Source organism: Thamnophis elegans, chromosome 1, assembly GCF_009769535.1.
Source record: "Thamnophis elegans isolate rThaEle1 chromosome 1, rThaEle1.pri, whole genome shotgun sequence".
Lineage (NCBI taxonomy): Eukaryota > Metazoa > Chordata > Lepidosauria > Squamata > Colubridae > Thamnophis > Thamnophis elegans.
The window spans coordinates 70,575,658-70,603,586 of record NC_045541.1 but is presented as its reverse complement, the minus strand read 5'-3'; the positions used below and the strand labels follow the sequence as shown (position 1 = coordinate 70,603,586).

Here is a 27,929-nt window from a genome sequence, read left to right as displayed (position 1 = left end):
TGTTACAGTTTAAATAATTTAAAAAATATATATTACAATTATTTCAACTTCTGTTAAATTGCCAAGATCTGCATGACTACAATGGTTTAAAAATTTAATAAATAAAATACATTTCTAAAGTGCAGTAGTGATCTCATCACTACTACCCAATCTGTGTTTCAGCCCTTCTTTTGAGGAGAAAAAACAGCTTTATTTCAGAGCAGTACAATACAGGAAAAAAATAGCTGCTTATATGAAAATTCACAGATTAGGTATATCATAGTTTAAGAGGAGCCCACGAAGCACAAATATGATTCTACATTTTAAAGGATTCTCTAAACTGGGCATTTATGGAAATGCACACAAGATCAGTGGGAGCTTTCAGCAAGATATTCGAGATCTGGTTGTCGTAGTCTCTTCTCTCTGTGCTTGTTTTTAGTAAACTCTCTTAGCATCTGTAGGATTTCATTCTCAAAGATTTCTGGAGCAGGCTTTGTTTCTTGAGAAGAAGAAAAAAAGAGTGAGATTTTCCACAGATCCAATCATTTTTTTCCAAATTTCAATCAAGTTTCAGATAACAGGTTGCATTAGTTTGCTAAATATAAAAAATGAAACATCAGCTAATAACCATTTTAGAGCTTTCTAAAGAATATTACTTTCATCTTCTGAATACCTTCACTGCAAATCTTATAATAATCATGCACTTCAATCCTGTGTATATGTGAAACTCGAAAAATTAGAATATCGTGCAAAAGTTCATTTATTTCAGGAATGCAACTTAAAAGGTGAAACTAATATATGAGATAGACTCATTACATGCAAAGCAAGATAGTTCAAGCCATGATTTGTCATAATTGTGATGATTATGGCTTACAGCTCATGAAAACCCCAAATACACAATCTCAGAAAATTAGAATATTGTGCAAAGGTGCAATATTCTGGGCTCAAATTGTCCTTCAAATCAGCTAATTAAGCCATAACACCTGCAAAGGGTTCCTGAGCCTTTAAAAGGTTTCTAACTCTGATTCAGTAGGAATCACAATCATGGGAAAGACTGCTGACCTGACAGTTGTGCAGAAAACCATCATTGACACCCTCCATAAGGAGGGAAAGCTTCAAAAGGTAATTGCAAAAGAAGTTGAGTGTTCCCAAAGTGCTATATCAAAGCACATTAATAGAAAGTTATGTGGAAGGGAAAAGTGTGGAAGAAAAAGGTGCACAAGCAGCAGGGATGGCCACAGCCTGGAGAGGATTGTCAGGAAAAGGCCATTCAAAAGTGTTGGGGACTTTCACAAGGAGTGGACTGAGGCTGGAGTCAGTGCATCAAGAGCCACCACACACAGACGGATCCTGGACATGGGTTTCAAATGTCGCATTCCTCTTGTCAAGCTGCTCCTGAACAACAAACATCAGAAGCGTCTTACCTGGGCTAAAGAAAAACAGATCTGGTCTGTTGCTCAGTGGTCCAAAGTCCTTTTTTCTGATGAGAGCAACTTTTGCATCTCATTTGGAAACCAAGGACCCAGAGTATGGAGGAAGAATGGAGAGGCACACTGGACTTAATCTTCGTAAATGTCAACGTTCATAAGGCAGTGACCGTTGCATTGTGAAGGCCAGGGGCAGGACGTCACGGATTACAGCACGCCATTGATCCCGATTTAGGGCGGCTTGTTGGGCATCGGTTATCGAAAAATGGAATGGTTGAAGATCGTGAGCCACTTGGGATATCCACGTTTTCTTTGGGGCATTTCGTGCGATTTTCCACCCATCCGGTCGCAGCGAGTTAATCGATCGGTAAGGTAATCGGCTATTGTCCATACGGCAAACGTGTCCAAACCACCTAAGTCGTTGTCTTCTTAGGTAAAGTTCAATTGTAGTTTGGTTTTTACACAGCTGCAATACCGTTTCGTTTTTCCACCGGTCCAGTAGAGTTATGTGCAGAGTGTTGCGCAGGCATCTTAGCTGGAATCGCTCTAATAGGTTCAGGTTGCTTTTAAGTAAAGTCCACGATTCCGAGCCGTACAGTAAGATTGTGCGGATGGAAGCATTAAATATCCTCATCTTGGTCGCAATCGTCACGTCATTTTGGCTCCACAGGCACTTCCTTAAAGAGGCAAATGCGGCTGTAGCATTGCCAATGCGGCTTTTGATGTCATTTGTAGCCACTACACGTTGGCTGTCGATGATCGACCCCAAATATTTAAACGTGTCTACTCTTTCGATAGGGTTGCCTTCGAGGTGCAGTTGAGCTGGTTGAGTGCCCGTGAAAATGAATTTGGTTTTTTCACCATTTATCACCAGGCCGAGCTTGTTAGCATTTGCTTGTAATGCATCCAGGGTATTTTGGGCGGTTTGGGCTGTTTCAGCAAAGAAGACGATGTCATCAGCATACACCAAGTCCGTGAGAGACAGCTGAGCCCCGATTTGAACGCCTGGTGTGTCTTTAAAAGTTTGTCTGAGGATCCAATCCATGGTTATATTGAAGAGCATTGGTGAAATAATACAGCCTTGTTTGACGCCGGTAGTTATTGAGAATGGTGGGGACACATTTCCCAGGTATTTTGTCCGGCTCATTCCACCTTCGTAAAAAGCTTTAAGCTCGTTGAGTGTAGCATAGGGGATTGATTCAGCTTTAAGGGCGCACTACAACGATGAATGATCTATGCTATCGAAGGCGCATGAAAAATCCACAAATACTAAAAAAGTGTCCTTTTTGTAATGCAGGCGTGATTCGGCTAGTTGTCTCAGGGTAAATATTTGGTCTGTGCAACCTCTTCCTGGTCTGAAACCGGCTTGCTCTTCCCTGCAATTAGTTTCTCTGACTTTCAGTAGTCTGGATCGGATTATAGAGGTTAAGAGCTTGCCGGATGTTGATAGCAAACTTATTCCTCTATAGTTTTTGCAATTGGCTGGGTCTCCCTTTTTGTGGATTGGTACAATAATCGAGTCTTTGAAGTCTTGAGGCACGGCTCTTTGGTCCCAGATGGCAGAGTATATACATTTCAGTTGTTTTACTATCGGTTCTCCTCCCGCTTTCAAAGCTTCAGCAGGGATATTGTCTACCCCAGGTGCCTTCCGGTTCTTAAGTCTTTTAATTGCAGCACGGATTTCCTCCTCTGTCGGAGGGTGGTCGTTAATTGCGCTTGGTAATTGTAAGTCCGCATTCTCCATCAGACGTTGGTCTAGGCTGGCGGGGTGGGGGCGATTCAGTAATTGGCTAAAGTGTTCTTTCCACCTATCCAGTTTACCCATTAGTGATTTTATGGGGTTTCCGAGATGATCTTTGAGGTTTGAGCTCGTTGCTTTAAATTTTCCATTGCAGCTTCGCAGGATGCTGTAGAGTAAGTGTGAGTCGTGGTTTTTGCTGACCCGTTCCATTTCTTGGGCTTTTGCATTCCACCAGGCCTCCTTATCCGCCTTAAGCTGCCTTTTAATTTGCCTGTTAAGGTAAAGGTATAGTTTGTGGTCAATGTTCTTTATTTTTGCGCGTAGTTCAACAAGATTTAGGGTATTAGTCGAAATCCAAGGTTTTATTTTCCGTCGTTTTTTTGGGCAGATTTCATTAAGTGAATCGATGGAGTTTTTTGTTGAGTTCCAGTTGTCCGCTAACAGAGGAGAAAATCTGTTCTGTAGCAAAAGTTGAAATTTGGCTTGGCTGTTGGGGTCGGATAAATTTGCGTAGTCGAGGGTAGCTGTGGGCTGAGTAGTATTGGGTGCCTTTAGGTGCAGTCGGAATTTTGCCCTGACCAGATGGTGATCCGATCCGATAGAGGCACACACTGCAAGATGCTTGAAGTCCAGTGTGAAGTTTCCATAGTCTGTTTTGATTTGGGGAGCCATGTCATCTGCTGGTGTTGGTCCACTGTGCTTCATTAAGTCCAGGGTCAACTCAGCCGTCTACCAGGAGATTTTGGAGCACTTCATGCTTCCTTCCGCAGACGAGCTTTATGGGGATGCTGACTTCATTTTCCAGCAGGACTTGGCACCTGCCCACACTGCCAAAAGCACCAAAACCTAGTTCAATGACCTGAACCCCATAGAGAATCTGTGGGGCATTGCCAAGAGAAAGATGAGAGACATGAGCCCGAACAATGCAGAAGAGCTGAAGGCCGCTATTGAATCATCCTGGTCCTCCATAACACCTCAGCAGTGCCACAGGCTGATAGCTTCCATGCCACGCCGCATTGAGGCAGTAATTGCTGCAAAAGGGGCCCAAACCAATACTGAGTACATATGCATGCTTATACTTTTCAGAGGTCCGATATTGTTCTATGTACAATCCTTGTTTTATTGATTGCATGTAATATTCTAATTTTCTGAGATTGTGGATTTGCGGTTTTCATGAGCTGTAAGCCATAATCATCACAATTATGACATATCATGGCTTGAACTATCTTGCTTTGCATGTAATGAGTCTATCTCATATACACTGTTCCCTCTAAGGTGCGCGGCTGCGCGGCCGCGCACATGGCAAGAAACCCCCGCGCAGAGGTTTCTAACTGCCGCGCAGAGGTTTCTTTCAAAGCAAATGTGGGGAAGTCCTTTGCGGGTGGCTAGAACTGGCCGCCCGCAAAGGACCTCCCCAAACTTGTTTCAGCGGCAGCTCTCAGCCTACGGCGGCAGCGTCACGCAGGCTGTGGAAGGAGCGGGAGGAGGAGGGAACCAAAGAGAGGCTTTTGCCGAGTCTGCGCCCCACAGCCAGAACCGTCCTTGCGCCTCAAGCTGCGTTTCTTCCTGCAAAGCCCTTCTGGCGTCAAGCGGAACTCTCGGGTTGCCCGAAGGGCTTTGCAGGAAGAAACGCGGCTTGAGGTGCAAGGACGGTCCTGGCTGTGGGGCGCAGACCCGGTAAAAGCCTCTCTTTGGTTCCCTCCTCCTCCTCCTCCTCCTTCCACAGCCTGTGTGACGCTGCCGCCGTAGGCTGAGAGCTGCCGCTGCCGCTGCTGCACAACTGAGGGAGGGAGAGCGAAAGCAGAGGTAGCCTCAAATTTAATTTAAATTCTTTAAAAGAATTTTTGGATTTCTCCTCACCAAACCTTTAAGACTGAAAGTTTTTCCTTACATGAACTTGAGCTAATATACTTAATATGAGAAAGGTGCAGCAATTAACACTGCTTTTTAAAAAGAACAATATTTCTCAATTGTTTATCTGTATGAAGTCTGCCTATCTTAAGTTCCTACTATACAAAAGATATTACCTTCTAAGGCAACCTGTATACAATACATTAGTGGCCAATGTTACATTGCTCCTAATGACAAAATTAGAGCTGTGTTAAGCCTGTGAAAAAAATCCCAAATGAATAAAATCATTATTAAGACCCAATGAAAAAATTACAAAAATTATGCATAAACTTTCATGTTCCCCAAATTTCCAATCCAAAACTTAACCCAGATTCTTCAGACATAGATTTGTAATTCAGAGTCAGACTCGATTATTAGAATGAATGCATTAATCAGGGGTGAATAATGTTGGTGAAATCTCATCTAACCTTCCATAATAATAACATACATACACAAATAGCCGACAGCCACATCTCTGAAACACTATTAAATCTGAACTAAATGTTTATCTAGAACTCAAATAAATAGCTGCTTTTTGGTTTTATTTTTTTAAATATTTATCAGTCTCTCTTTTATTCCATACTTCTGGTTGAAAGACTATTCTATGTCATGCTAAACAAATGCATATTCTAGTGGCGGTGGGGGCTCGTTGGCATCTTCAGCAGCAGCCCTGCCTCCTGTGAAAAAAAACGAAGATGGAGCAGCAGATCCACGCAGATGACGTTGCTGCAACATGACTGGAGGAGGAATTCTGGGAGTTGAAGTCAGCAAGGCTTAAAGCTGTCAGGTTTGAAGACCCCTGGGGTTTTTTTTTCCTAAAGGGTTAGGGGTGCAAGGGTCTTGTAACTTGACAGCTTTAAGACTTGCGTGCTTCAATGCCAGAGTTTCTGAGCCAACATTTTGGTTGCTAAGCAGGACCGTTGTTAAGTGATACTGATATTATATAACACTTTTAATTAAGCGGGTACCTTGAATAAACATAACTTTGAGTTTCAAATAATACTGATTTCGTTGTTGTCTTAGGTGACATCTGTGAAAAAAATTCAGGTGCTCAGGCATGAAAATGTGCCGCTCAAACACTATACTTTTCCGCTCACACTGAAAAAAAATTAGAGGGAACATTGCTCCATAAAATTTCAAGACCCATACATATCTTTTATAGTTTTTAAAGGTCTGTCTACAAATCCCTGAATTGGAATAAAGATAAAAAACAGAGACTCAAATATCACCTATATTGCTTTTCTCACTATTGTGAGATTAGAAATATGTTGAGAACTGTAGTCTGCTGGCTCCAAAACACACATTACCTGTTGCCCAGGAGTATATGTCCCAATCATTGCTTGGTTCATTTATTAGGCGGTCATAAAGGTCCAGTTGTTGTTCATTCATTTGATTCAGATTCTCTTTGGCAAATAAACTATTAAAAACAATTAAGACTACTGTAAAATGCCAAAACACTTAAAAGTGCTAAGCTCAAACAAAGCTAAAACACACAAAATGAAAAAAGAATAAAAAACACACCTCAAACATACCAACAGGAATAAAACCTGAATTTTCCTAGAAGAATAGATCATCTTCTCTTATCTCTCTTAGTAGATTCTAATTAACTCTATCTGTCCATTATAATTCAAAGAGGCAGGAAACAATTCTACCTCATCTGAAGATACCCAAGTAATATTCAATTTGCAGAGGCATCTACGCTCACAACAAAAACATCTGTACTAAGGATGTCTTTGTGCACAATACATGCTTCTGTGTTGACTGGGGAGACAAAATAACAGATTATGTCAGACAGCACATATTTAATACCAATATCTTACAGGGAAAATATATGGTAATGGCTACTAGTTTAGATTGCTTTACAGGACTAGTCCTCCACAGGTAGGATTTAGGGAGTTCCCACAGTAAACTTGATGAAACAAAACTTGGTAAGAAAAACTCTAGCCTTGTCAGGAAATAAAATAAAATAATGAAAATCTTCTCAAGTTGAACTTGATTGCTAACCTATGTCCATATAGAAGCAATATGCATATGCCATTGTGGCATTTACTTCCTATTCTTGTTTACAGTTCTGCTATTTCCTGGTGGTCTTCCATCCAAATATTAACCACATCAGACCCTGCTATCGCTTTTCAAGATTTGTTAAGTGCTGCTCCATGCTCTGCTGAATATCTCAGAGCAGGAGTCCCAGTAAAAGTTATGAAGAGTGATGCTTAGTACAATATTCAAACATGGTTACTGTATTATTAGCATTTAGCTTGTCCCAAAAGGGTCTCAGCTAAATAATACAGTAGTAAAAATTAAAATAGTGGAACCCTAGACTAGCAATTCTAAGTACAGATAATCCTCAATTTATGACCACAATTGAGCTCAAAATGTCTGTTGTGAATTGTGCCCCATTTTACGACCTTTCTTGCCACAGTTATTAAGTGAATTACTGCAATTGTTAAGTTAGTCCAAGTGAATTGTTAAGTGAATTTGGCTTCCCCGCTGATTTTGCTTGCCAAAAGGGGATCCCATGACCTTGGGACACAGCAACGGTGGTTGGTAAGTATGAACCACCCGCCAAGCATCTGAATTTCGATCACTGACCATGGTGCTGCCTGAAAGGCGGTAAGTGTGAAAAACGGTCATGTCACTTTTTTCAGTGCCGTTCGAGGACTACCTGTACGCTAGCTGGGAAGGAGAGAGGCAAACTCGCCTACCTGAGCAGCAGGCAGTTCTCCAACATGCCTCTCTTGCGGCTCTCGTATAAGAGCCTGGCGCGCTTGTTCGCCAGGGGCTCGTGCGGCCGAGGCTGCCAGGGAGGGAGCGGGATCTCCAGCAGGTCCTTCCCGGAGTCAGACGGAGAATCCCCGCGATAGCCATACTTGGGCGAGCGGGAGAGGCAGCCGGGCAGCAGCAAGACGCGCTGCGAGGAGAGAGAGAGGGAGAGAGAGAGAGAGAGAGAAATGCGAGCGACCGTCCTTCAGAAATAACGACCCTTCCCCGGTCCTTCCGGTCCGCCTCCCGCACTCACCCGAACCATTAGAGCCGCCATCCTGCTTCCTCCCCGAGCGACTCTATCATTCGCTCTCGACCATAGACGAACAAGGTAACGCGAACCAGAGTGCGCTTGCTTTCCTCAGCTAGCCATAGAAAGCTCGTTCGCGCGTGCGTCTTAATCCGGTCCCGTTCGAAAACGGCCACCCGTCGAACGCCGCCGGGAAGGGAGCCAAATAGGAAGTTTTGGGCTTCGCTGCTTTCTTGCGCGTAGAAGCATTAGAAGACCGGAACAGGCGGGACTCGGCCAGCCGGAAGAGGAGGGGCGGAGGAGGCCCTTACTGTGGTGGAGTGAGAGAGAGAGAGAGAGGTTCGCGCGCGTTTTGGGCCTGCTTGGGATTGTGGGCCTTTACGCGGTATAACGGGGCCGCCTAACATTGGGGAGAAATGAGGTTTTTCGCCGACTGTGCGGTGGCGACCCTTCGGGGGGCAAGGGGAAGGGGGAGAAAGGGCGGGCTCTCTTCCCAGCGCGGGAAAGCGGGAGGCGATGGCTGCCGCGAGCGAGCGGCCGCAGTTATGGCGCCGACGTGGGTGGGTGGGTGGGGGATTCTCCATTTCCCACCTTTTTGCTCCCCGACCTCCTCCTCCTGCGGAGCCCTCAGATGCGCGCGGAGTGAAGGGGGGCGGGGTTGCTTTGCGGTCCTAGGCCCGCCTTGCTGCCGGCGGAGGAGGAGGTGGGCCGGGCCCGGTTCGTAGCCGCGCCAGAAAGGTTATCCGTGTGGTCCGCGTTAACCCGGTTCTTTACTTTGACCTGCAGTGCCGCTCTTCCCCCCCTCCCCCCGATTCTCTCCGTGGCGCTCCTGAAACTATGTCGGAAGGAGTAGACCTCATTGATATCTACGCCGACGAGGAGTTTAACCAGGTAAGTGTTGATGCGGCCTCATTGGGAGAGAAGGAAAAGAAGGGCAAAGGGGCACAAAAATGCGATCAGATCTTATTGAAGCTTCACCTCGTTACGTACTTGGGGGCAACCGTGCGCTGATTTAACCCAACTGACTTTTTTTCCCCAAAGAGATTTTAACTCTGAAGAGGATTTAATGCCAGGTAATGGTTGTTAAATTTCATTTGCAATTCCAGTTGAGACAAACTTTTCATGCAGTGCTTGCCAGTTGGTTTCAAAAAAAGTTTTCTTTTAATCTGCAAGGAAGAACAGTGCAGTTTGGAAGAAACACTTTTCTTTTTTCAATGGAAAGGCCAATTTGTGCATGTTAAACTTTTCTTTTTAGTGGGAACTGAAAACAAAGCAACGTGTCATCTGCAGTGACAAATTTACACAAAAGTATTGCAATTAGCTTAGTTTGTATTTGAGTGTGCTTTTCCTTTTTGTGAGATTGTATCTATTAAATGGCGTTGGATCTTTGTTTTGTTTTAGACTTGGATGTTGCATATGAAGAAGGGGTGCAGGATTTGGGTATGTCTAGTTTAATGAAAAGAAGAATTAAGGGTGGCATGATAGCAGTTTTCCGATATCTAAGGTGCTGCCACAAAGAAGAGGAGAGCAACTTATTCTCCAAAAACCTGAAGGCAGGACAAGAAGCAATGGATGGAAACTAAACCAGGAGAGAACCAACCTAGAAATAAGGGGAAATTTCCTAAGAGTTAGAACAATTAAACAGCTTGCCTTCAGTAGTTGTGGGTGCTCCATCACTGGAAGTTTTTAAGAAGAGATTGGACTATCACTTGTTTGAAATGGTATAGGGTCTTCTGCTTGAGCAGAGGAGGTTGGACTAGAAGATCTCCAAGGTCCCTTCCAACTCTGTAATTCTGTTGCAGTTTCACCAGTTCATGTCAATATAGGTTAAGCAGTATAGGCAGTCCTCAACTTATGACCACACGAGATCAGACTTTCTGTTGCTAAGCAAGGTGGTTGCTAAGTGAGTTGTGCCTGATTTTATAACCTATTTTGCCCTGGTTAAAGAAATCACTACAGCTAAGTGAATCATGCAATTCTTAAGCGAATCTAAGTTTCCAAATTGACTTTGCTTGCTGGAAGCTGATTGGGAAGGTTGCAAATGGCAGTCACATGATCCCAGGATGCTACAACTAACATAAATACATTCTGATACAGTGGTCGAATGTGATCATGTGATGCAATGCCAAATATCATCATCACTTTTTTCAGTGCTGTTGTAATTTTCAGCAGTTGCTAAATGAATGGTTGTAACTTGAGGACTGTACTCTTATCTCACTACTGATGCCATACTGATATAGCAACAAAATAAAGCTAAATAAAACAGTGACAAACCATCAATCATGCCATTTAATCCAGACTCCTTTTATCCTCAGCAAAAGGAAAACAGAGTTTTACAAGCTGCTATAATTATAGGTCATTTTGAGTATATGAAATATAAAGGAAGAATAAATTAAAAGACAGGAGACACCTTATAATCTATTTAATAAAAAGTATATTGCTTTAAACTTTGGAAGAGGGAAGATCAGTCTTTGTCATTCCTGTTTAATTTGAATCTGCAAGCATGTTGCAAAGTTATACATTATTTTAAATAAAACATTGGGAAGTCAGCAGAGCAATAATTTGGCAGGCAAAAGATTTGGAACCAATCTGTCATTAAAAATTGCTTAGTACTAACAAACACTATCATTTAGTTTTGTAAGCACCTCAGATAATTGGTATGTCTCATGATATACAAGCAGAAGATGCCATGTTCTATTGCTTATATCTCCTGGTAGAATTACTTGGACTTGTTTCTAAAACTCTGGAGAGTGCCTGTTACTATAGATAGTATTAGAAGGAATAGGTTAATAATTTAAGCAAAGTTCTTAGAAATGTTAAAAGTTTATGTAAGGTTCTGGGTTCATACTTGCATTTTTTTAAATCAAATAACTTCTTGTAACAGGATTCAGAGATGTTTGCTTGGTATTTGAGTTGAGATTTTGGTCAATTACCACTATTAAGTAATGTGCCTCTGATTTGTATTCTAGAGCAAAGCAACTTTATATCTCCTAGGTAGTCTTGCACTTTACTTAGTAGCAGCAACCCACAAAAAATCAGGATGGATAGCTTCTGGATATCTGTATCTGAGGTACAGTCAGCAACCTTTTTGAATAATTAAAATTCATTATCTGGAAATCAGTTTGAAACTTCCTTTCTGGAGCCACAAAAATGCCAAAGACACTGTCCATGTTGTAGCCTCAAGTTAGAATTGTTTACACTTTCATTCTGGTCGGTAATTTTTCCAGTGTACTGGGAGGTTTGTAGTATAAGAAGTTTTCATGGCATGCTACAAAATCTGCTGTACTAATTATTATATGGTGTTCCAAAGATCCAAGAAGTGATATTAAGACATAATAAGACATGTTTCTTGTGTTTGTTTTTAAAGTTGGGTTACAACAGTCAGGAAAAAATGCATGCCATTCTTTGGCCTATGCATATGTTAATTCTTTATATTTACGTCTCTAAGTTAAATAGATGCCTGAGAGGATTACATCAATGATTAATTATTGTCCATTATGTCTTTCATATTATCATAGTGTTCTGAATTTACAATTATTTGTTCTTTACAATCAATTTATTTATGGAAGTCTTCTGTTCCAGGCAGGTTTTAATTGCATTTATTCTCTGATATAGAATTACTTGTATGTTTTTTTTTCTCTAAATCTTGAAGTTGGAGAGGAAAAACAAAGGAAATAAGTATTACTTCAAAAGTGTTCTGTGATTTTTGGAGTCCTACATTATATATATATATTGTTTCACTTATGCATTCATTCATCCATTTCATTGCTAAAATGTAATTATCTGTTTGTCTTAGTTTATTTTTTTGAGGGAGAAAAGCAGCATTTTGAAGCTACAGTATATATTTCCATATGTGCATCTTTGGGTTCCTCTATAAGACTGATTTAAAAAGTAGTGGATATATGGATTTGCATTTGTCTATAATTTGTGTTACTTGACATACACATCATAGGAACTTATATGTTTGCATTTGTGAACATCAACAGGAATACAGATAAATCCTCAAAGGATTTTGGTTGCTTTTGTGATAGATCATTTGTTACTATGATTTGTTGAATGGATTTTGACCTATAAGCTAAGATTAAACTGTCTACAGCAAGTGGCAGTGTCCAACAAATATTGGCTAATTCCAAAAAAATTAAACAAGGTCAGATCAGATTGATATTTAGATAAGAAACCATCAGGATTTAATTTGGGTGACAGTATAGGTTGGAACATTGAAAATAGTACCCTGGAAAAAAGGAATGTTGAGCCATTTCCATATCACCACTAGGAAAATACAGTATTGTGGACTGTTTTCAAGAATGACGTGAACTTGTCATTGCCTGTGAACCTGACTTAAAGGAGCTTTGAGTTTTAGCCCTAGGTCCCCATAAGCAGAAAACTTAGTTGTCTCCGAGCAAAGAAATGAGAAGCTATGAAAATCTGGAAATTGAGGCATTGCAATACTGCTCTTCCTATAAATGGGCAAATGAGTGTTTTACTACTACATGATTACATTGATTACTACATCAATTATTTATTCTGTGTGCTTGTAATATAGTTTTGCATATATTGTTTTGTGAGTCCTGGTCTTTTTCTCTTCAATCTCAATCTCCCAATTTCCATATGCTTTAGTTTTAATATAGCAATAGCAGTAGACTTATATACCGCTTCATAGGCCTTTCAGGCCTCTCTAAGCGGTTTACAGAGAGTCAGCATATTGCCCCCAACAATCTGGGTCCTCATTTTACCCACCTCGGAAGGATGGAAGGCTGAGTCAACCCTGAGCCGGTGAGATTTGAACCGCTGACCTGCTGATCTAGCAGTAGCCTGCAGTGCTGCATTTAACCACTGCGCCACCTTGCTATTACACAGGTACAATCTAATATTAAATGATTAGAGTAAAGATTCCATGCATTTTTTAAAATAATCTAGTGGTAGAATCATTTCCATGGTCTAAGCAGACTGCTTTACAATGTCGTTATTTTTCAAATTTCAACTCTGGAAACTCTCGAGTTGAGGGCATCTCTATGTTTTAAGTAAGACACAGTACATTTTCTGAATGGCAAGATAAGTTACAACAAGTGACCACAATCATGAGTTACAAGTAAATTTAAAGAACTTAGGTCTTGTAGAGATAATTCACTAAACTTTCTAAATGTTTTGCACTTAAGTCAGATATCTTCATCAGCCAAATACTTCTTTTGCATTTCAGCAAATTGTTTCTTCAAAATATTCAAAGAACAGAAGTTCGGAGGTTCAAGGAAAAAATATTCTGAGAATGCTAACATCCCCTTTTCATTGTAAATGTAAGGGAACATATGCCATGGCTTGGATTCAGATTTCCTATCAGCAGAAGCATAAAATATTCACATAGGAAAGAGAAAGGGCAGTTTTTACTATTTTTCCCCTCAAATAAAGGCAAAACTCAAAAAATTGGGGTTTTAATGAGCTGTAAGCCATAATCATCACAATTATGACAAATCACAGCTTGAACTATCTTTCTTTGCATGTAATGAGTCTATCTCATATATTAGTTTTACCTTTTAAGTTGCATTACTGAAATAAATGAACTTTTGCACGATATTCTAATTTTTCTAGTTTTACCTGTACTTTCTTGAAGAAGTAGGATATTTTCTCATCCTTTTATCCAGTGGAACTCTGTGCCTTCTTTTCCACAAATAAAAGCTTGCCCGTTTGCGAAAGCAATACTCTGGATGCATTCTTACCTATTTAATTTTTGAAAGGGAAAAAGATATAGAACTACAGATGGTATAGAATGCATGTGGTAAATGATGCCAAATATGCAGGACTCCTTCATAAGCTGCATTAGTTACTGGTGTGCTTCCAGATGCAATTCAAGGTGCTGGTTGTCGCCTTTAAAGACCTACCGGTATATGGCTTGGGACTGCCTTTTTCCAAGAGTCTACCTGTCCAATTCGATCGAGCACATTGGGCATGTTGCATGTCTGCCAAGGAGTGTCGATGAGCACAGACTAGAAGGCAAGCCTTTCTGCAGTAGCCCATACTCTGTAGAATATTCTGTCCTTGGAGATTAGAATGATCGCAGCCCTAGTGCCCTTTTGAAAGGCTTTAAAAATTTGGTTCAGTTCCCACATCTGGGGCACAGAATAGAAAATATTAAGCCCCCCCCCCTTTCTTGCCTTCACTGTTAACTGGCCAGGTCTCAACTCCTATGTATATTTATTTTGCATGATGTTTATTGTTTTATACTTTTGGAATTGTAAACTGTTCAGTCATTGATTGTGATGGGTGGCTATAGAAAATGAATGAATGAATAAATAAACTTTATAAAGATTATAAAAAGATACAAGTTCAAAATTTAAAATGCTGTATATTTATGTTAGATATTGTGCCACACAGAACTCATGTTTTTGCTAAGAGATTATATAGAATCATGGCTTTTGGTTCATCAATAGTATATAATGGCTTTATTTACTTTTTACATTCCATTAAATATGGCAAAATACAGAGTCATTAAGCAGGCAAGTAGCAACTGTATGAATCCTGGGTTTGTGACTGTAAGTAAAATAAGAATACACAGCTACCTTGAAAAGGCCATGAGGAGTAACAAGTGATATTGGGAGTAAGATTTTTTTAAAAAACATCATGAGCTTGAAAAGATAAAGCAACTGTTAAGGCTGCCTGGTAGCCATTAAGTGCTAAAAAGCAAATATTGAAATGTCTTGAGAATCTTAATATTCAATAAAGAAATGACAATATCTTTAAGGTAATATTTAATGTGTTCATACAGCAAGGATAAATAAGAATCCAATCACAGCAAGTGGAAGAAGAAAGTGAAGATTGAGAAAGGCATATTTGAATGGAGTTTATTGAATGCTGATAGAGATGAGAAGTTTTAAGAACAGAGATTAATGCATGAAACTAAATTTATGCTAAAGCAGAACTGAGTTGCAAGTTTAAGAAAAAATAATGGAGAGGAAGATGAAACAGTGTTGGCATTATATAGGTTTAGTGGCATTTCCCCAACCCCACCTCGACTTATTTAATTTCTTTGGTTTACTACTTCTTACTGATAGTCCTCACTTGACAACTACTCAAATGATAAGAGCACTGAACAAATGTTAGTAACAACCAGGTCCTTGAAGTTACAGACATTGCAACACCCCCACAATTAATACAATCAAAATTCGAGTGCTTGGCAGCCCACCCACATTTATGACTAACATGTACTCCATCTCCTCCCCCCATCTGCCTATCTCCTATCTCTACACTTTTACCTGCCCTGCATACCTTAGTTGCGCTGCACTCCGCCTTAGCAGGTGGAGGAAGAAATGGATCCAGGTTGTAGTGTGCAACTTGACCAAAAGAACAGAGACGGTGATGATAGGCGGCTGGTGGGCATTAATGCAGAAATGAATGCAGCAAACTGGAAGGGCAAAGTCCCTATCATTGGCATGGTTCTTGTCTAATGACTGCAACCATGATTACCAGAACTGCCATTGCTAATTAGAGTGGTCATGTGATGTTTCACTTTGCTTAGCAATGGAAATTAGGGATACTAAGCGAAGACCATATTCTTGTGTGTGTGTATGAGAGAGAGAGAATAGTATTCCCTATAGCAAAAGGGAATAATATGAGTGTTGCATCTCGATGTATATAGCTGAAATGTTGCATATTTATTTGTTACTCACAACAATCCATAAGAACAAAAAGAAAAACAGGTACCCTTCTCCTCCCCCCCCCCCCAATCCAGACAAACAATCTTCCAGCTCAGTCCCCATCCTGGGCCAGTGCTTGGGAGAAGACCCAGGTCACCCCACCCTGCCAAAGAGTAAAAGGGTAGCGATCCCTCAGGTGTATTGTAAAGGATTGGGACAGCCATCATAAAAGGTCACATCAGAGTTTCTATCAGGTGGCAATATTTAAGGGAAGGAACCTGGATACATATACATCATATAAACTACTACCATAGACAAGTACCCTCAGGAAGAGGCAGAGCTGCAAATAACATGGCCCTGTTCTATGTGTGAAATATGATGCTAGCACTATGAGAACTGATACAACAATATGACATTTTCAGTTATACTTTGTTCAGTCCCAACTTACTCAAAATTAAAATCCTACCACAGCTAATAATGACAATTAGGGTTATTGCTAACAAAGTAAGATTAATCAATTGATCTTTAACTAAATTGTGGAAGTCTGGTAAGAGAATGAAACAGAATAATCAATATGCACCCACACATTATTGAGATGTATTTTTAAATGTTAATTTTTAATCATGTTCTGAGAAATTAATACCATTTTAGAGGATTTGTATTATATTATTTCTCTCTAACGACTGTGTAATTTATTTGTTCAAAATTCGTTCAGTTTCGATGCCAGCAAATTCCAACCAATTCTGGATTGCTCAAAAATAAAGAATATAAAAATAGTAACTAAAGATACAACAATCCCTAAAAAGATTTACAAAATAGTTATAAACTGGTAATCTATACAATACATTAATACAGGCAACAGCCTACCCCAAAGCTAAGGAGAACAGCTAGCATTTCCAGTCCTTTTGAAATACAGTAATGGGGAGCCATCCCAATCTCTGAACAACTTCATGCCAAAGGACAGGAGCTGATACAGAGAAGGAACAATTCCTGGGTTCCAGAATATGACATTGTTTAATCAAGGGGACTTGGAGCGCATACACTCAGCCAGGCAAAAACCATAAATAACTAGACCTAAAAGCTCTGTAGGCTTTATGGCTGATAACCAGCACCATGAATTTTACCTGAAAACACTGGCAACATGTGTAGATTATGAAGCCCATTATTGAACATGTCACTGTACAAGTTGAGGCTTCTAAGCAACCTCTAATGACAGCCCCATGGAGACCAGCATTGCAGCAGTCAGGCTATGAGATGACATGGGGCCGTGGGTCAAGTGTCTAGGATGTCATCAAATTCAGAAAAGAGCATACTGTAAGTGCACCAGATGAAGTTGTGTGAAGGCCATAATTTCTGCCTCCTCTGAGTAGGAGTTGAGTCTAAGAAAACTCACAGGTTGCTCCCTACTTTGAATGGGAAAGTGCAAAATCCTTGAACTTAGGTGTCAAGGTAACCACAGCCACTTTTTAATCATGGTGAGAGAGAGTTGGTTCCTCCTCAGCTAAACCTGCCTTCAGGTACTTGAACATCCTTACTTGGCTGCCCTTGACGTTGAAAGATCTAACGGAATATGATTAGCTGATGATATCAGATCCTGTAGATGTTGAACAAGAGGCAAGAGAGTTTAGGGCCCTGTTGCATCCCTAATTCCTAGCTCTTGGAGTTGGTTCAGAAGAATACTGTGGTCGACAGTAGCAAAAAATCAAAAAGCACAAGATGGATGTACTCTCCCATCCTACCTCCACATCAGGTCATCATCAAGTATGACCAAAACTCTCAATACTGAATCCTGGCCTAAAACATGACTGAAATGTGTTTAGATAATCCATTTCCCTCAAGGTCTTTTATAACTGCAGGACAACCATCTTAACGGGGTTGGAGATAGGATATGATAATTGTCTAAAACAGTTGGTTTCAACTATGAGAAGGAGACACACCATCACCTCCCTCAAGGAGACTAACATCACTGAATGGACCCAACTCCAGAAAACAAGTTGCTGAAGGAAATACATAGGGAACCTCAAAACTCCAACTCAAATACATCCTAGATCATAACACAAGACCCCTGGCACTTGGCCAGATGTGCCCAGTTGGAATTCATTCAGTCTAGATCTGATATTCTTTTATTTGCCAAATAATCAGATATTCCTCACAGCAGCCCTGCAGAGGATCTAATAGTGTGCCACTCCCTAGCAGTGATCGTACCATCCTTAGAAGGGCTGCTGGACAACCTTTCATGAAAGCAATAAGGGCAGAGAAATACTGACATTTTGTCCTTATTGCCACAAGGTCATCCCCATTATTTACTCTTGCCCATGTTCAGTCATAGACATGTGAAAATAAATTGGCAGTGATGGCACTAACTCAAAAGTAGATGAATTTTGTGTGCCATTTCAGTATATTAACAGAATTGTTACATATGATCTGCTTGCAATCCTGTTAGTATAGGGTTAAGTATAATCAGTATGCCATGGTAGTTATATATCACTGCCCCAAGTCATCAAAATGTTTTCCCAGTGAGGTGAGGATCAGAATGGGTAAGAACAAGCATGCCTCAAACTTGACAAGTCTTGAATAGAACCAGTCCTTAATTCCAGATGGGGTGCCACTCAGATTTAGTGCAGAATCTGGAGATATTCATGGTTCCTGCTTGAAGTAGCAGCCATGACCAGGAGGAAATACATCTTGTATGGCAGTTGCATGTTGTCTGGAGGCACCCCTCACAGACTAATCACTTCCCAACTGGATTATAGCAATGCATTCTATATGGAGTTGTCCTTAAAAGGGCATGTTGAAACACCAGCTGATTTCCAGTACAGTGGCAAATGCAGTATGAGGGGCGCCTGCATCACACTAATGCGACATGAACTGCAATTCAAGGTACTGGTTGTTACTTTTAAATCCCTACATTGCATGAAGTTAAGTTAATCTGGGACATCGCCAGTGGTTTCTGCCCATTCCACTTGACCAGCGTAGTGGCTATGACTCAGGTTCCTTTGGTGAAAGAGCATTGCGTGGTGGAGTCTAGGAAGTGTGCCTTCTCTATTTATGTTTCTTGCCACCCTCCCAACACAGATTCCTATAGCTTTGAATCCACTAGCTTTGCAAAAGGCAGTGAAGACCTGATGAAGTTACTTCCCTCAAGTAACATCCACTGGATGTTAATGGAATTCTGTGTAATGTGTGTGACAAACGTGGATAACATTACGGTGTTTCCATGAGATTTGTTTATTTTTGTTCACTGCCCAGTGTTTCTCTAGGCCAGGGGTGTCAAACGTGCAGCCCACGGGCCAGATACATCACATGCTGGCCCCGCCTCCATCTAGTTTAGTGAAGGGAGGGAAATCCTGATATGTCACGTGACATCACTGTTTACATCGTGAGTTTGACACCCCTGCTCTAGGCCATATCAGCAAATGTATAATTTTAACAGTATATATACTGTTAAAAAATGTGTGCATGTGCCCATGCATACGTGTCTGTGTTGTTGATCAGTGTGTGTTATTGAGCAGTGAGTTGGATTTAGATGAAGTAGGTCTCATTAAATTCAATGTGACATCTTTTAAATGGTTTGACGGAATTTAAGCTAAATTCTAGTCCAATCAATATTTGGTTTGTTCTTCCAAACAAATCAAGATGTGGTCTTGGTTTCTCAATACAGCAGCAAATAGAACTTTTCATCTAATGTAAAATTTGCTGAGTTTGAAATTTCACTTTAAGGAATTTGTCAATGGTATCAAGGGAAATAATGGGAAATTGTCTTTTTGTGAGATAAATTTCCATCTCTTGTTTGGTTGCAATCTCTTGCTAAATCAGGTTATTGCCATCATTGATTAGGTAACAGGGAAATATTTAGAAAGAGCCTGATTGAGTTACCTGTTTTTCAGTGCAGGAATGAGAAAAAATAAGGCTGTTGATTTCACATTTGTAACAATAGTACAGGAGAGCATGGAAGCCTCAAGCAAAAATCTTTATAACAGTGACAACCGTCAACTAAGTATTCATTACCTTTGGAAAGGGACATTGGGGACTTAGATGCATCAGTAAATAAATCCATCCCACTGGACTTTTTCCTTAGTTTTTTAGGAAGAAAGATCGGAGAAGTCAGTTTTACTGTAAGCTGTATAGCCCTTCAGGAGATGATATAAGTGTATTTTACAAATATAATAAAAGATTTAAAAGCTCTAGGCCTGAAGATGCTAAGTGGTATCTTCCTATTTCTAGGACTCTGAATTTAGTAATACTGACCAGATGGATCTATATGATGACGTGCTAGCTGCCAGCTCACAACCTTCTGAAAGTTGCACTAGCAGCTCTGAGCCACCAGTTGAAAGCCGCCAAGAACAATCTCCTAAATCAAACAGCAAATCACCTGCTATTTTGTATACATACAGTGGACTGCGCAATAAAAGGGCTGCTGTTTATGTGGGCAGCTTTTCTTGGGTAAGTATTCTAAATTAGTACAGGAAATAAATAGTATAGTAAGTTGACTTTTTACAAAATCCTCATTGATAATTTCAGAGAAAAGGTGCATTATGTGCTTTTGTCATATGTTCACTTTGAATTGGTATAAATTATCTATAACAGCCTTAGAGGCACTGATTGGTTGAAGCATTTACTCGATGCTACAAAACATAATTTTCTTCTGGTACAAGTGATTCTTTTTAACAATAGATAAGAGATACGCTGTTGGTGTATACCGGAGAAGAAAAATAGTTAGCATCAATTTGGACAAAGGATTTGATGAAAAATTAATGTAGCTGGTTTAGAGGTTTTGCCTTTTAAACTAAGATTGCTATTTTGAAGATACAGAAATTTGGATGATTATTCGATGGCAGCGGAAGAGTATTTTGTGTATCACCTAGACTTTTGCAACTCAGATATGGTAATCTTATTCTAAGTTACAGCTGCTGTGTTCTCCCCCATCCCTCCCCCCCAAAAAGAAAAAAAAACCTATTTTGAAGTAAATATATATATAGTAAGAGGATATAGTCTAGCTTAAAGAAATGTAATGAGAGTTCAGCAAAGGAAAATTGCAACATTGCATTGTTTTACTAATTAAGAAATAGAAATCTTACAAAGGTTTGAGATAAAATACTGTGGTTTTATGTCTCTTCATATACAGTGGACAACTGACCAGCAATTGACCAGAATAATCCGCTCTATAGGTGTTTATGATGTTGTGGAGCTGAAATTTGCTGAGAACAGAGCTAATGGCCAGTCTAAAGGGTGAGCAATGCAGGGCTTCTCTGTTAATGATTGAAACATGAAGGGCAATCATTATGGAAGATACTACAGAGTAATGTGGAGTACTTTATGACCCATCATATATATGAATATATGCACACAACATTCTGGCTTTTTCAATGTGGCTTAATTTTTAAAGAAGCTGAATGTTTTCCAATATGCTTGCCTGACAAAAATTTTACTTTGGTAAAATTTACATTTGTTTTGAATGCTATTCTAGGGCCACACTTCAGGCAAAGATAAGACCATTATAAAGAAAAGAATGAAATAAGAACTGATTAACTTAATTTGAAAAATTAAGTAAAAATTAGGCTTCAGAGATATACAAAATATTTCAGACTTGAAATGGATAGAAAAGGTGCTTCAAACACAGCATTTTAAATTAATGAATTGTTTTTCTATTATATGTGTTATGTGTATCTCCTCTAAGAAACCTGTCTTTCCTACTCCTTCACCCTCCAGCTATGTGTAGGATTCCTGAAGGGGGGGGGGAAGGAAGAATTTGTTTGCAGGAAAAGCAGACTGCTGAGATCAGGAGTGTGAAAGGAATATCAGACTGAAAAGGAATAGAAAGGGGAGATGCATGTCTGAAATTAGCTAAGAGAAAGAATGGCCAAGTAAAAAAGAGGAAACAAAAAACTAGACAAATTGGGTCAAGTTATTTAACCTAAAATGTTTAACTCTTCTGGCACTAAGAAAATGTGGGCAATGGAAAGAAATGAAGATACTGTCAAATGGAATTGTGCAGGGATGATGAGGCAAAGCCCTTGGACGGAAGCTGCTTCCCCCCCACCCCCCTTTTCACTCATTATAGTTAAATATGAGGAAAGCTGGGAATTTACAATTGTACAAGAAATGATTCTTCCCTTCCCCTTGTTTAGATGGTACACCTTATAAGAATTTCTAATAGTCTTCCAATGATTTTTCTGTGGCTCTTTGAACAGATACGCAGAAGTGGTTGTTGCTTCTGAGAACTCAGTCCACAAACTTCTAGAGCTGCTACCAGGGATGATTCTAAATGGAGATAAAATAGAAGTCAAGTTGGCTACCCGGCAAAACCTTGCACAGTTTGAGGCACAAGCCCGAAAACGTAAGTTTAGCTGGATATGCTATGCTAGCTGAATAGGTAGCAAGGCAGAGAGGGAGGCATTGGTTAGTTTATTTGAAAATCTTGAGCAGAACTCTGTAGGCTAGAAGCAAATTAATTTGCATTTGCAGAAATAGGAATACTTTTTAGGGAAGGGAGGCGACTTCATTACTTTTAAATATAATTGAAGCTCATTAAAATCTCTCGCTTACCAACCTCCAAATTACATGGGCTTAACTCTGAAGATTGTTGTCATATCTGGAATGCTCCATATCCATTAGCAATTATACTGTTGTTACATTTTGCGGCTTTTGTGATTTGTCCTAGTCAGTGATCAGGTTTCAGTACTGGAATAATTTAAAATGCCTGTTTCCATTGAATCAGATGCCTGAATCTCTCTACAAAGTTTAAGCCCCATGAGGGCGCAAGAGCAGACTCTATCCTTATAATATAAGCAATCAGGAATTAGAACAAAATTGGATTTTATTTCTTTTATTTTATTTTGTCAGTGATGTGACAAATTAATATTTATTGGACGTTTATGATATATGAAACAAAAATCCTGTATTACTCATGTGCTTAATATTTTTCCTTATTTGTGATGTCTAACAGGCGTGCCTCCAATGGCTCACTCAAGGGATTCCTCAGACTCTCTTGATGGCCGAGCAACTCCAACAGAGAATGCTATCCCACCACCACGCATTGAGAAACCTCCCGTTTTACCTTTCTTCAACCGTCCTCCCTCTGCGCTTCCTCTGATGGGGCTGCCCCCTCCACCCCTACCGCCCCCTCCACCACTTACTTCAAGTTTTGGAGTTCCCCCTCCCCCTCCCGGTATCCATTACCAGCACCTCATGCCTCCCCCACCTCGACTTCCCCCCCACTTATCTGTGCCACCTCCAGGGTCAGTGCCACCTGCCCTGCACCTCAATCCAGCTTTCTTCCCACCCCCAAATGCAGCCATGGGGCCTCCACCAGATGCCTACAGCAAGGCTTCTGCACCATATAATCACAGCAGGTGAGAACGAGTCCACTCTTAAGAATCTGCCTAAAGTGGAAGCAGCACAAAGAAGGGTGTCTAGGTCTAATTCAAGATTTAGTTGGGCAAATTATTTGTTAGGATAAAAATGTGTTTTAGTTGGGCAATACAGAAATGCCAGGAAGTGCCTTCAATCACAGGGAAAGATTTCAACAGTCTTACAATTACTATAATATCTGCTATGGTGGGAAATAAGAGATACATATTTAGCAACACACTTCCTTTTTGCGGGGGAGGCTCTTAATCATGCCTGGTGGCCAAAGTAGTTCTGCTGAATGATGGGTGCATTCTTCTGTACTGCAGCAGGGAGTTGGGCCCATTACCTCCACCTGTTGGTGATTCAGAATTTGACGATATCATGAATAGGAATCGAGCAATTTCCAGCAGTGCCATATCTAAGGCTGTATCTGGGGCCAGTGCAGGTAAGTGCAGTTGCTTAATGCTGTCTTTTCTTTCCTAGCTCAGGCCTCAGTCTTAATATCTTGTTTATGTTGTTATGCTTCAGGGGATTACAGTGATGCAATTGAGACCCTGCTTACAGCCATTGCTGTAATTAAACAGTCCCGTGTAGCAAATGATGAGCGGTGTCGGGTCCTTATCTCTTCGCTTAAGGATTGCCTTCATGGCATTGAAGCTAAGTCTTACAGCATGGGCACTGGCGGCAGCAGCAGTTCCTCGAGGTGAGTTACAACAAGCAAACCTATTTGTGTTTTATCTGGCTGGTTTTATTATATTCATGACTCAGTCCTATTGTTTGGGATTCATATATCCATATAAGCAATGTGTCCTTTGGTAAAACAAAAACAAAAACCTGACAGCAAGTTTAACCTATTAACCACACTTGATATTTCTGTTATTTTCCAGAAAAAGACATCGATCACGAGATAGGTCACCAAGTCGGTCACGTGAGAGCAGTAGGAGGCACCGAGAGGTGGTTCATAATGAAGATCGACATGAGGACTATTTCCAAGAAAGAAGCCGGGAGCACGAGAGGCACAGAGACAGGGACAGAGAAAGAGATCGGCATCATTGAGAGAAGTGAGAACACTTTTTAGATGGGGCAAAGGAGTGTTAATATACCTGTCTGTTTTTATTATGTCTTCCTCCCTTAAAAAAAAGGAAATCAATCTGTCTCTTCCCTCTAATTGGGTATCATAGTCCTTATTGTTGTCATCAGAATCAGTGATAGACATTGGGCAGGAAAAGTGATGTTAAATTAAGACTTGAACCCTGGTGGTTGTTGTTGTTTTCGTGTATTTGTGGGCATTTAATTTTCAGTGTTTTTGTAAAGTTCAGTTATTTCAGATGTTTGGGTGTCTTGAAGGATTAGAAAATCAATAACTTCGTCAGTACTGTTCTTTCTGCTATTGTCGATTCCTTTTTATATGAAGCAGCTTCAAGAACAGATAGTCCTCAACTTACAACCATTTGTTCGGCAACCATCCAGAGTTATCACAATGCTGAACAAAGGGATTATGATTGGTCCCCCAAGTTATGAGTGTTGCAGCACTCCTGCAGCCATGATTGTGATCTTGGCAATCCATCTACAAGGGCCTCACAGTCAGGTGATCACCATTTGCAGTTTTCCTTGCCGGCTTTACCAACAGGTTAATGGGGAAGCTGGCAGGGATGGTCGCAAACTGCTGACACCTGCTGATAGGACTCCCTCTTGTCTCTGGAGGCTGGTTGAAAAACCCCTGTGCTGAGGCAGGATTTTGGCATGAGGTGTTTTCAGCCAGCCCCCAGAGTTGTATCTCTGAGCGTTGGCTGAAAAAGCTTCATTATGACGTTTTCCTGGTCTGATAGTTCACCTCTTAGGGCGATTGAAGGAAAGTCTAAACCCTTTCAATGGTTTAGTGCAGGACCAGTAACTCAGCAGAGTTGCCCACTTCCAAATAGAGTGAGAGCAAATGGGATCTTCCCCATTATGCTCGTTAATTCTCCTGTGGCAGCCACAACCCATAATTTGAGAATTCTCGCCTTGAGTTTGCAGGGATATAAGGAACCATAGCATCACTTTAAAATATTAGCACCTTCTCCAAAATTAGGCTGGTTTTTCCTGTTTTGTTTTTTTTTCAGGGAAAATGACCACATTGCTGGCCATGCCCCCTGTGACCCCAAGGCAAGGCAGGAAAGCGAACTGTGGCCCCTGGGCCCAAAAGGATTATCCAGCACTGCTGTAGATAATCAGACCAGAGCTTCTAATTTAACTACTTAAACAAGAAGGAAATCCTGAAGTACATTTGTGCAGAATCTTCTTTGTTCTTTCCTGGGTGAAGTATATGCCTAAATTCATATCTTATTTCAGAAGGGGAAATATCAGTAAAATATTTTTTTTCTTTTTAAAAAAATCTCAAATTTAACTGTTTATTGCACTGTAATCTGTTCTGAGTTAAAGGGAATTGGATACTTCAAAAAAAATTTTAAATTACAACCTTTTGATATCCATTTATTTCTGAATGGTTGCATAAGACCTGAGTGGTGGTCTTCTTTTGGTAGGTACCGTTCTGTGATGGGAAGAAAGTTGTTGGATTATGCTAGTCTATATAATTCAGTGGCAGAATAAACCTGGCTTCAAATCCTAGTCCAGGTCAACTATTCTCTAAAACAGTGTTTCTCAACCTTGGCGACTTTAAGTCCTGTGGACCTCAATTCCCAGAATTCCCCAGCCTGCTGGCTCTGGGATTCTGGGAGTTGAAGTCCACAGGACTTAAAGTCGCCAACGTTGAGAAACACTGCTCTAAAACAACCCACAATTTTCAATTTCCTCTTGAATATAGGAATTCACTCTTGGAATTGCCCTTTTCTAAACTATGCTCTCAAAAATGCCTTTTAAAGTGACTAATATTTTATGTTTCTTTCTTTTTGCAGGGATGCTGGAAGCATACAGTGTTTTTATGGACTTATATCCTGTCCTTAATCAAGACTAAAGGATGGGGGATTCTCCACCCACTCCTTCCCGCTGCCCTCTGCTCTTTCCAGACCCCTTGGAAGTGACTTTGCCTGTAGGACTCCATTTGGCACACTATGGCACTAAGACTTGAGTTCTTCCTAAGTGTGCTGCTGCTGCTGTTGCTTGATGGAGGAACACTGAATGACTTGGAGTTTGGGAGGGGTTGTCTGAGCCACTGTGACCAGGGGGCCATTTCAATCCATGGATTCTTGGACCCAAAGAGAATGGTGCTTTCCACAGAGGTCTGTCACCTCTTTCCTTTCCATGGCGTTTTAGAAACTCCCGGGGAGGAATGAATCCAGCTTCTCTCCTGTAGGAAGACCTCATGCTTCAGCACAGCACAAGGTATATTACCATAGCCTCACTGGAGCTTATGTTCAAAATTCAAACTGCATTGTCTTCTTAGGCATCAGTGCATAGAGTCCTCCTTAATTTTTATCCTTTTTCCAAAGCAGCTTCAATCTTGCACTCTTAACAGCTTTGTACACAGCTTAGAAAAGTTTTGTTTTCCTTTTCTGGGATGAGAACAGGCTAGTTGCTGCTTCCAGTCACGCCTCTTCTTAATTCCTGAAAGTTGTCATACCAATTTAACCTAACTACTTTTAGGAGGGGCTGTGCTGTTAAGCTTGCCCACAACATTGAGTCTCCCTTAAAAAATAAATCTGTCTTTCGCTATTGCAGGAACTCTATCTACAGATGATTTCCTGACAAATTCCTTGCTTTGTTTCATGCATTAGCTACTCTGGTTGTAATTTCTTACACACACATTTGTTTTCAAGGCCATTCTTTCCCAGCATATCACCTTCCTTGTTGTAGAGGAAGAGTTGTGACTAGATACAGAAACATGGAATTGGGGCAAAGTCAAGCTGACGCTTCTGGACATTATTGATTAGAGCACACCTTGAGCATTTTAAATTTTGTGTGATGTAAGTGTTGAATTAAGGTCCAAAACTACCCTTGCTCTTGTTCTCATTTGGAATTTTCCCTTTGGCGGGATTCACTCACATGTTTGCTTCGGTGACATAGTAAAACCTTAGTGGTCTCTGGCATGCCAGCCTAGGGAAAGACAAAGTTAAATTTTTATTATGTAAACTTAGAACTAGGATTCCTGAATCCAATGAGCCTTTCAGCTGGCAACCAATTGAAACTCGAAACACATTACATGGGGACCCTTATGGAAAAACAGTGGCTGCAGAAATCTTGATTCAAGTGTCATCTTTGAGATGGAACTTTTTGAGGTATGCATTTTAGTTTTCAGTGCTCCATCCTAGCACCCCAGTTACACAAAATCAAGTTAAATACCCTGGATTTCTTTAGTAAGACCAACCATCCATTGTGACTATCCAACTGCATGGCAAAGCCCTCCTCATAGAAGGATCTGTCTTTTTCTCAGAGAACAATTGGATAGATTAAAGAGGATGACTGTGTCACCAAGGGATATGATGCCTCCTTTTGTGCTGTTGATCCAAGAGGGTCTATGGTCAATGGTTTTTTAAAGAGAAAACAAAGTTAATGTAAGCCAGCGGAGAGAGCTTAAACTGTAAAGTATACAATATGGATTGGAAACGTTGCTTTTTACCTAATGGGACATTTTTAGTTTGTTTTGAAATAATGGAAGAAAAAGAAGAAGAAAAACAGACAACAGAAAACATAACTTCAGTTCCCTTCAACTCTCCCACTCCTGTTCTTCGTGATTTGATTTGTTTGTCTTTTTCTGATAGGTTGGAAATTGTGTAATAAACTTGATGATATTGTCAATCTTTTATACTGCATTGTATTGTTTCTTTTCCTTTTGTAAGTTTTAAAAGGGAGGGTGAGTTGTTTTTTAGAAATCTCCATTAAAAAAAAGATTGTAGGGGGAGGGATTGGGCTAAATGTGACTTAGATACGTCAGTGAAGATGTATAAATAAGGCAGGTGCCATGTTCT

The 27,929-nt window shown here is 40.4% G+C and overlaps 2 protein-coding genes across 4 annotated transcripts; one reads left to right on the top strand and one right to left on the bottom strand.

The window, feature by feature from the left end:
- Positions 1-150: 150 nt before the first annotated feature.
- Positions 151-8,321, bottom strand: SDHAF2 (succinate dehydrogenase complex assembly factor 2). The gene is made up of 4 exons (XM_032220005.1): positions 8,057-8,321; positions 7,743-7,948; positions 6,345-6,454; positions 151-478 (listed from the first exon to the last, which is right to left on the bottom strand). Exons 1-4 carry the CDS (start codon positions 8,075-8,077, stop codon positions 348-350), a joined length of 468 nt encoding a protein of 155 aa, XP_032075896.1. The 5' UTR covers positions 8,078-8,321; the 3' UTR covers positions 151-347.
- CPSF7 (cleavage and polyadenylation specific factor 7) lies at positions 8,307-27,766 on the top strand. 3 transcript variants are annotated; one of them, XM_032219943.1, is made up of 10 exons: positions 8,307-8,389; positions 8,837-8,941; positions 19,900-20,118; positions 20,801-20,904; positions 21,867-22,012; positions 22,622-23,027; positions 23,352-23,470; positions 23,554-23,728; positions 23,913-24,086; positions 25,920-27,766. In XM_032219943.1, exons 2-9 carry the CDS (start codon positions 8,888-8,890, stop codon positions 24,079-24,081), a joined length of 1,392 nt encoding a protein of 463 aa, XP_032075834.1. In that variant the 5' UTR covers positions 8,307-8,389; positions 8,837-8,887; the 3' UTR covers positions 24,082-24,086; positions 25,920-27,766. The 3 variants fall into 3 exon arrangements, with proteins under 3 accessions (XP_032075834.1, XP_032075842.1, XP_032075825.1); XM_032219951.1 differs by having other exon boundaries at positions 8,313-8,383; positions 8,835-8,941; XM_032219934.1 differs by having other exon boundaries at positions 8,356-8,435.
- Positions 27,767-27,929: the final 163 nt, after the last annotated feature.

Bases quoted from the DNA above. Each gene is read 5' to 3' on its own strand.
- SDHAF2 (XM_032220005.1), bottom strand. From the start codon at position 8,077: ATGGCGGCTCTAATGGTTCGG. The intron at 7,949-8,056 runs GTGAGTGCGGGA...CTCTCCTCGCAG, and splicing joins TGGCGGCTCTAATGGTTCGG to CGCGTCTTGCTGCTGCCCGG. The intron at 479-6,344 runs GTAATGTGTGTT...CTTCTTCTCAAG, and splicing joins CATATACTCCTGGGCAACAG to AAACAAAGCCTGCTCCAGAA.
- CPSF7 (XM_032219943.1), top strand. From the start codon at position 8,888: ATGTCGGAAGGAGTAGACCTCATTGATATCTACGCCGACGAGGAGTTT. The intron at 23,028-23,351 runs GTGAGAACGAGT...TCTGTACTGCAG, and splicing joins GCACCATATAATCACAGCAG to CAGGGAGTTGGGCCCATTAC. The intron at 23,729-23,912 runs GTGAGTTACAAC...GTTATTTTCCAG, and splicing joins GGCAGCAGCAGTTCCTCGAG to AAAAAGACATCGATCACGAG.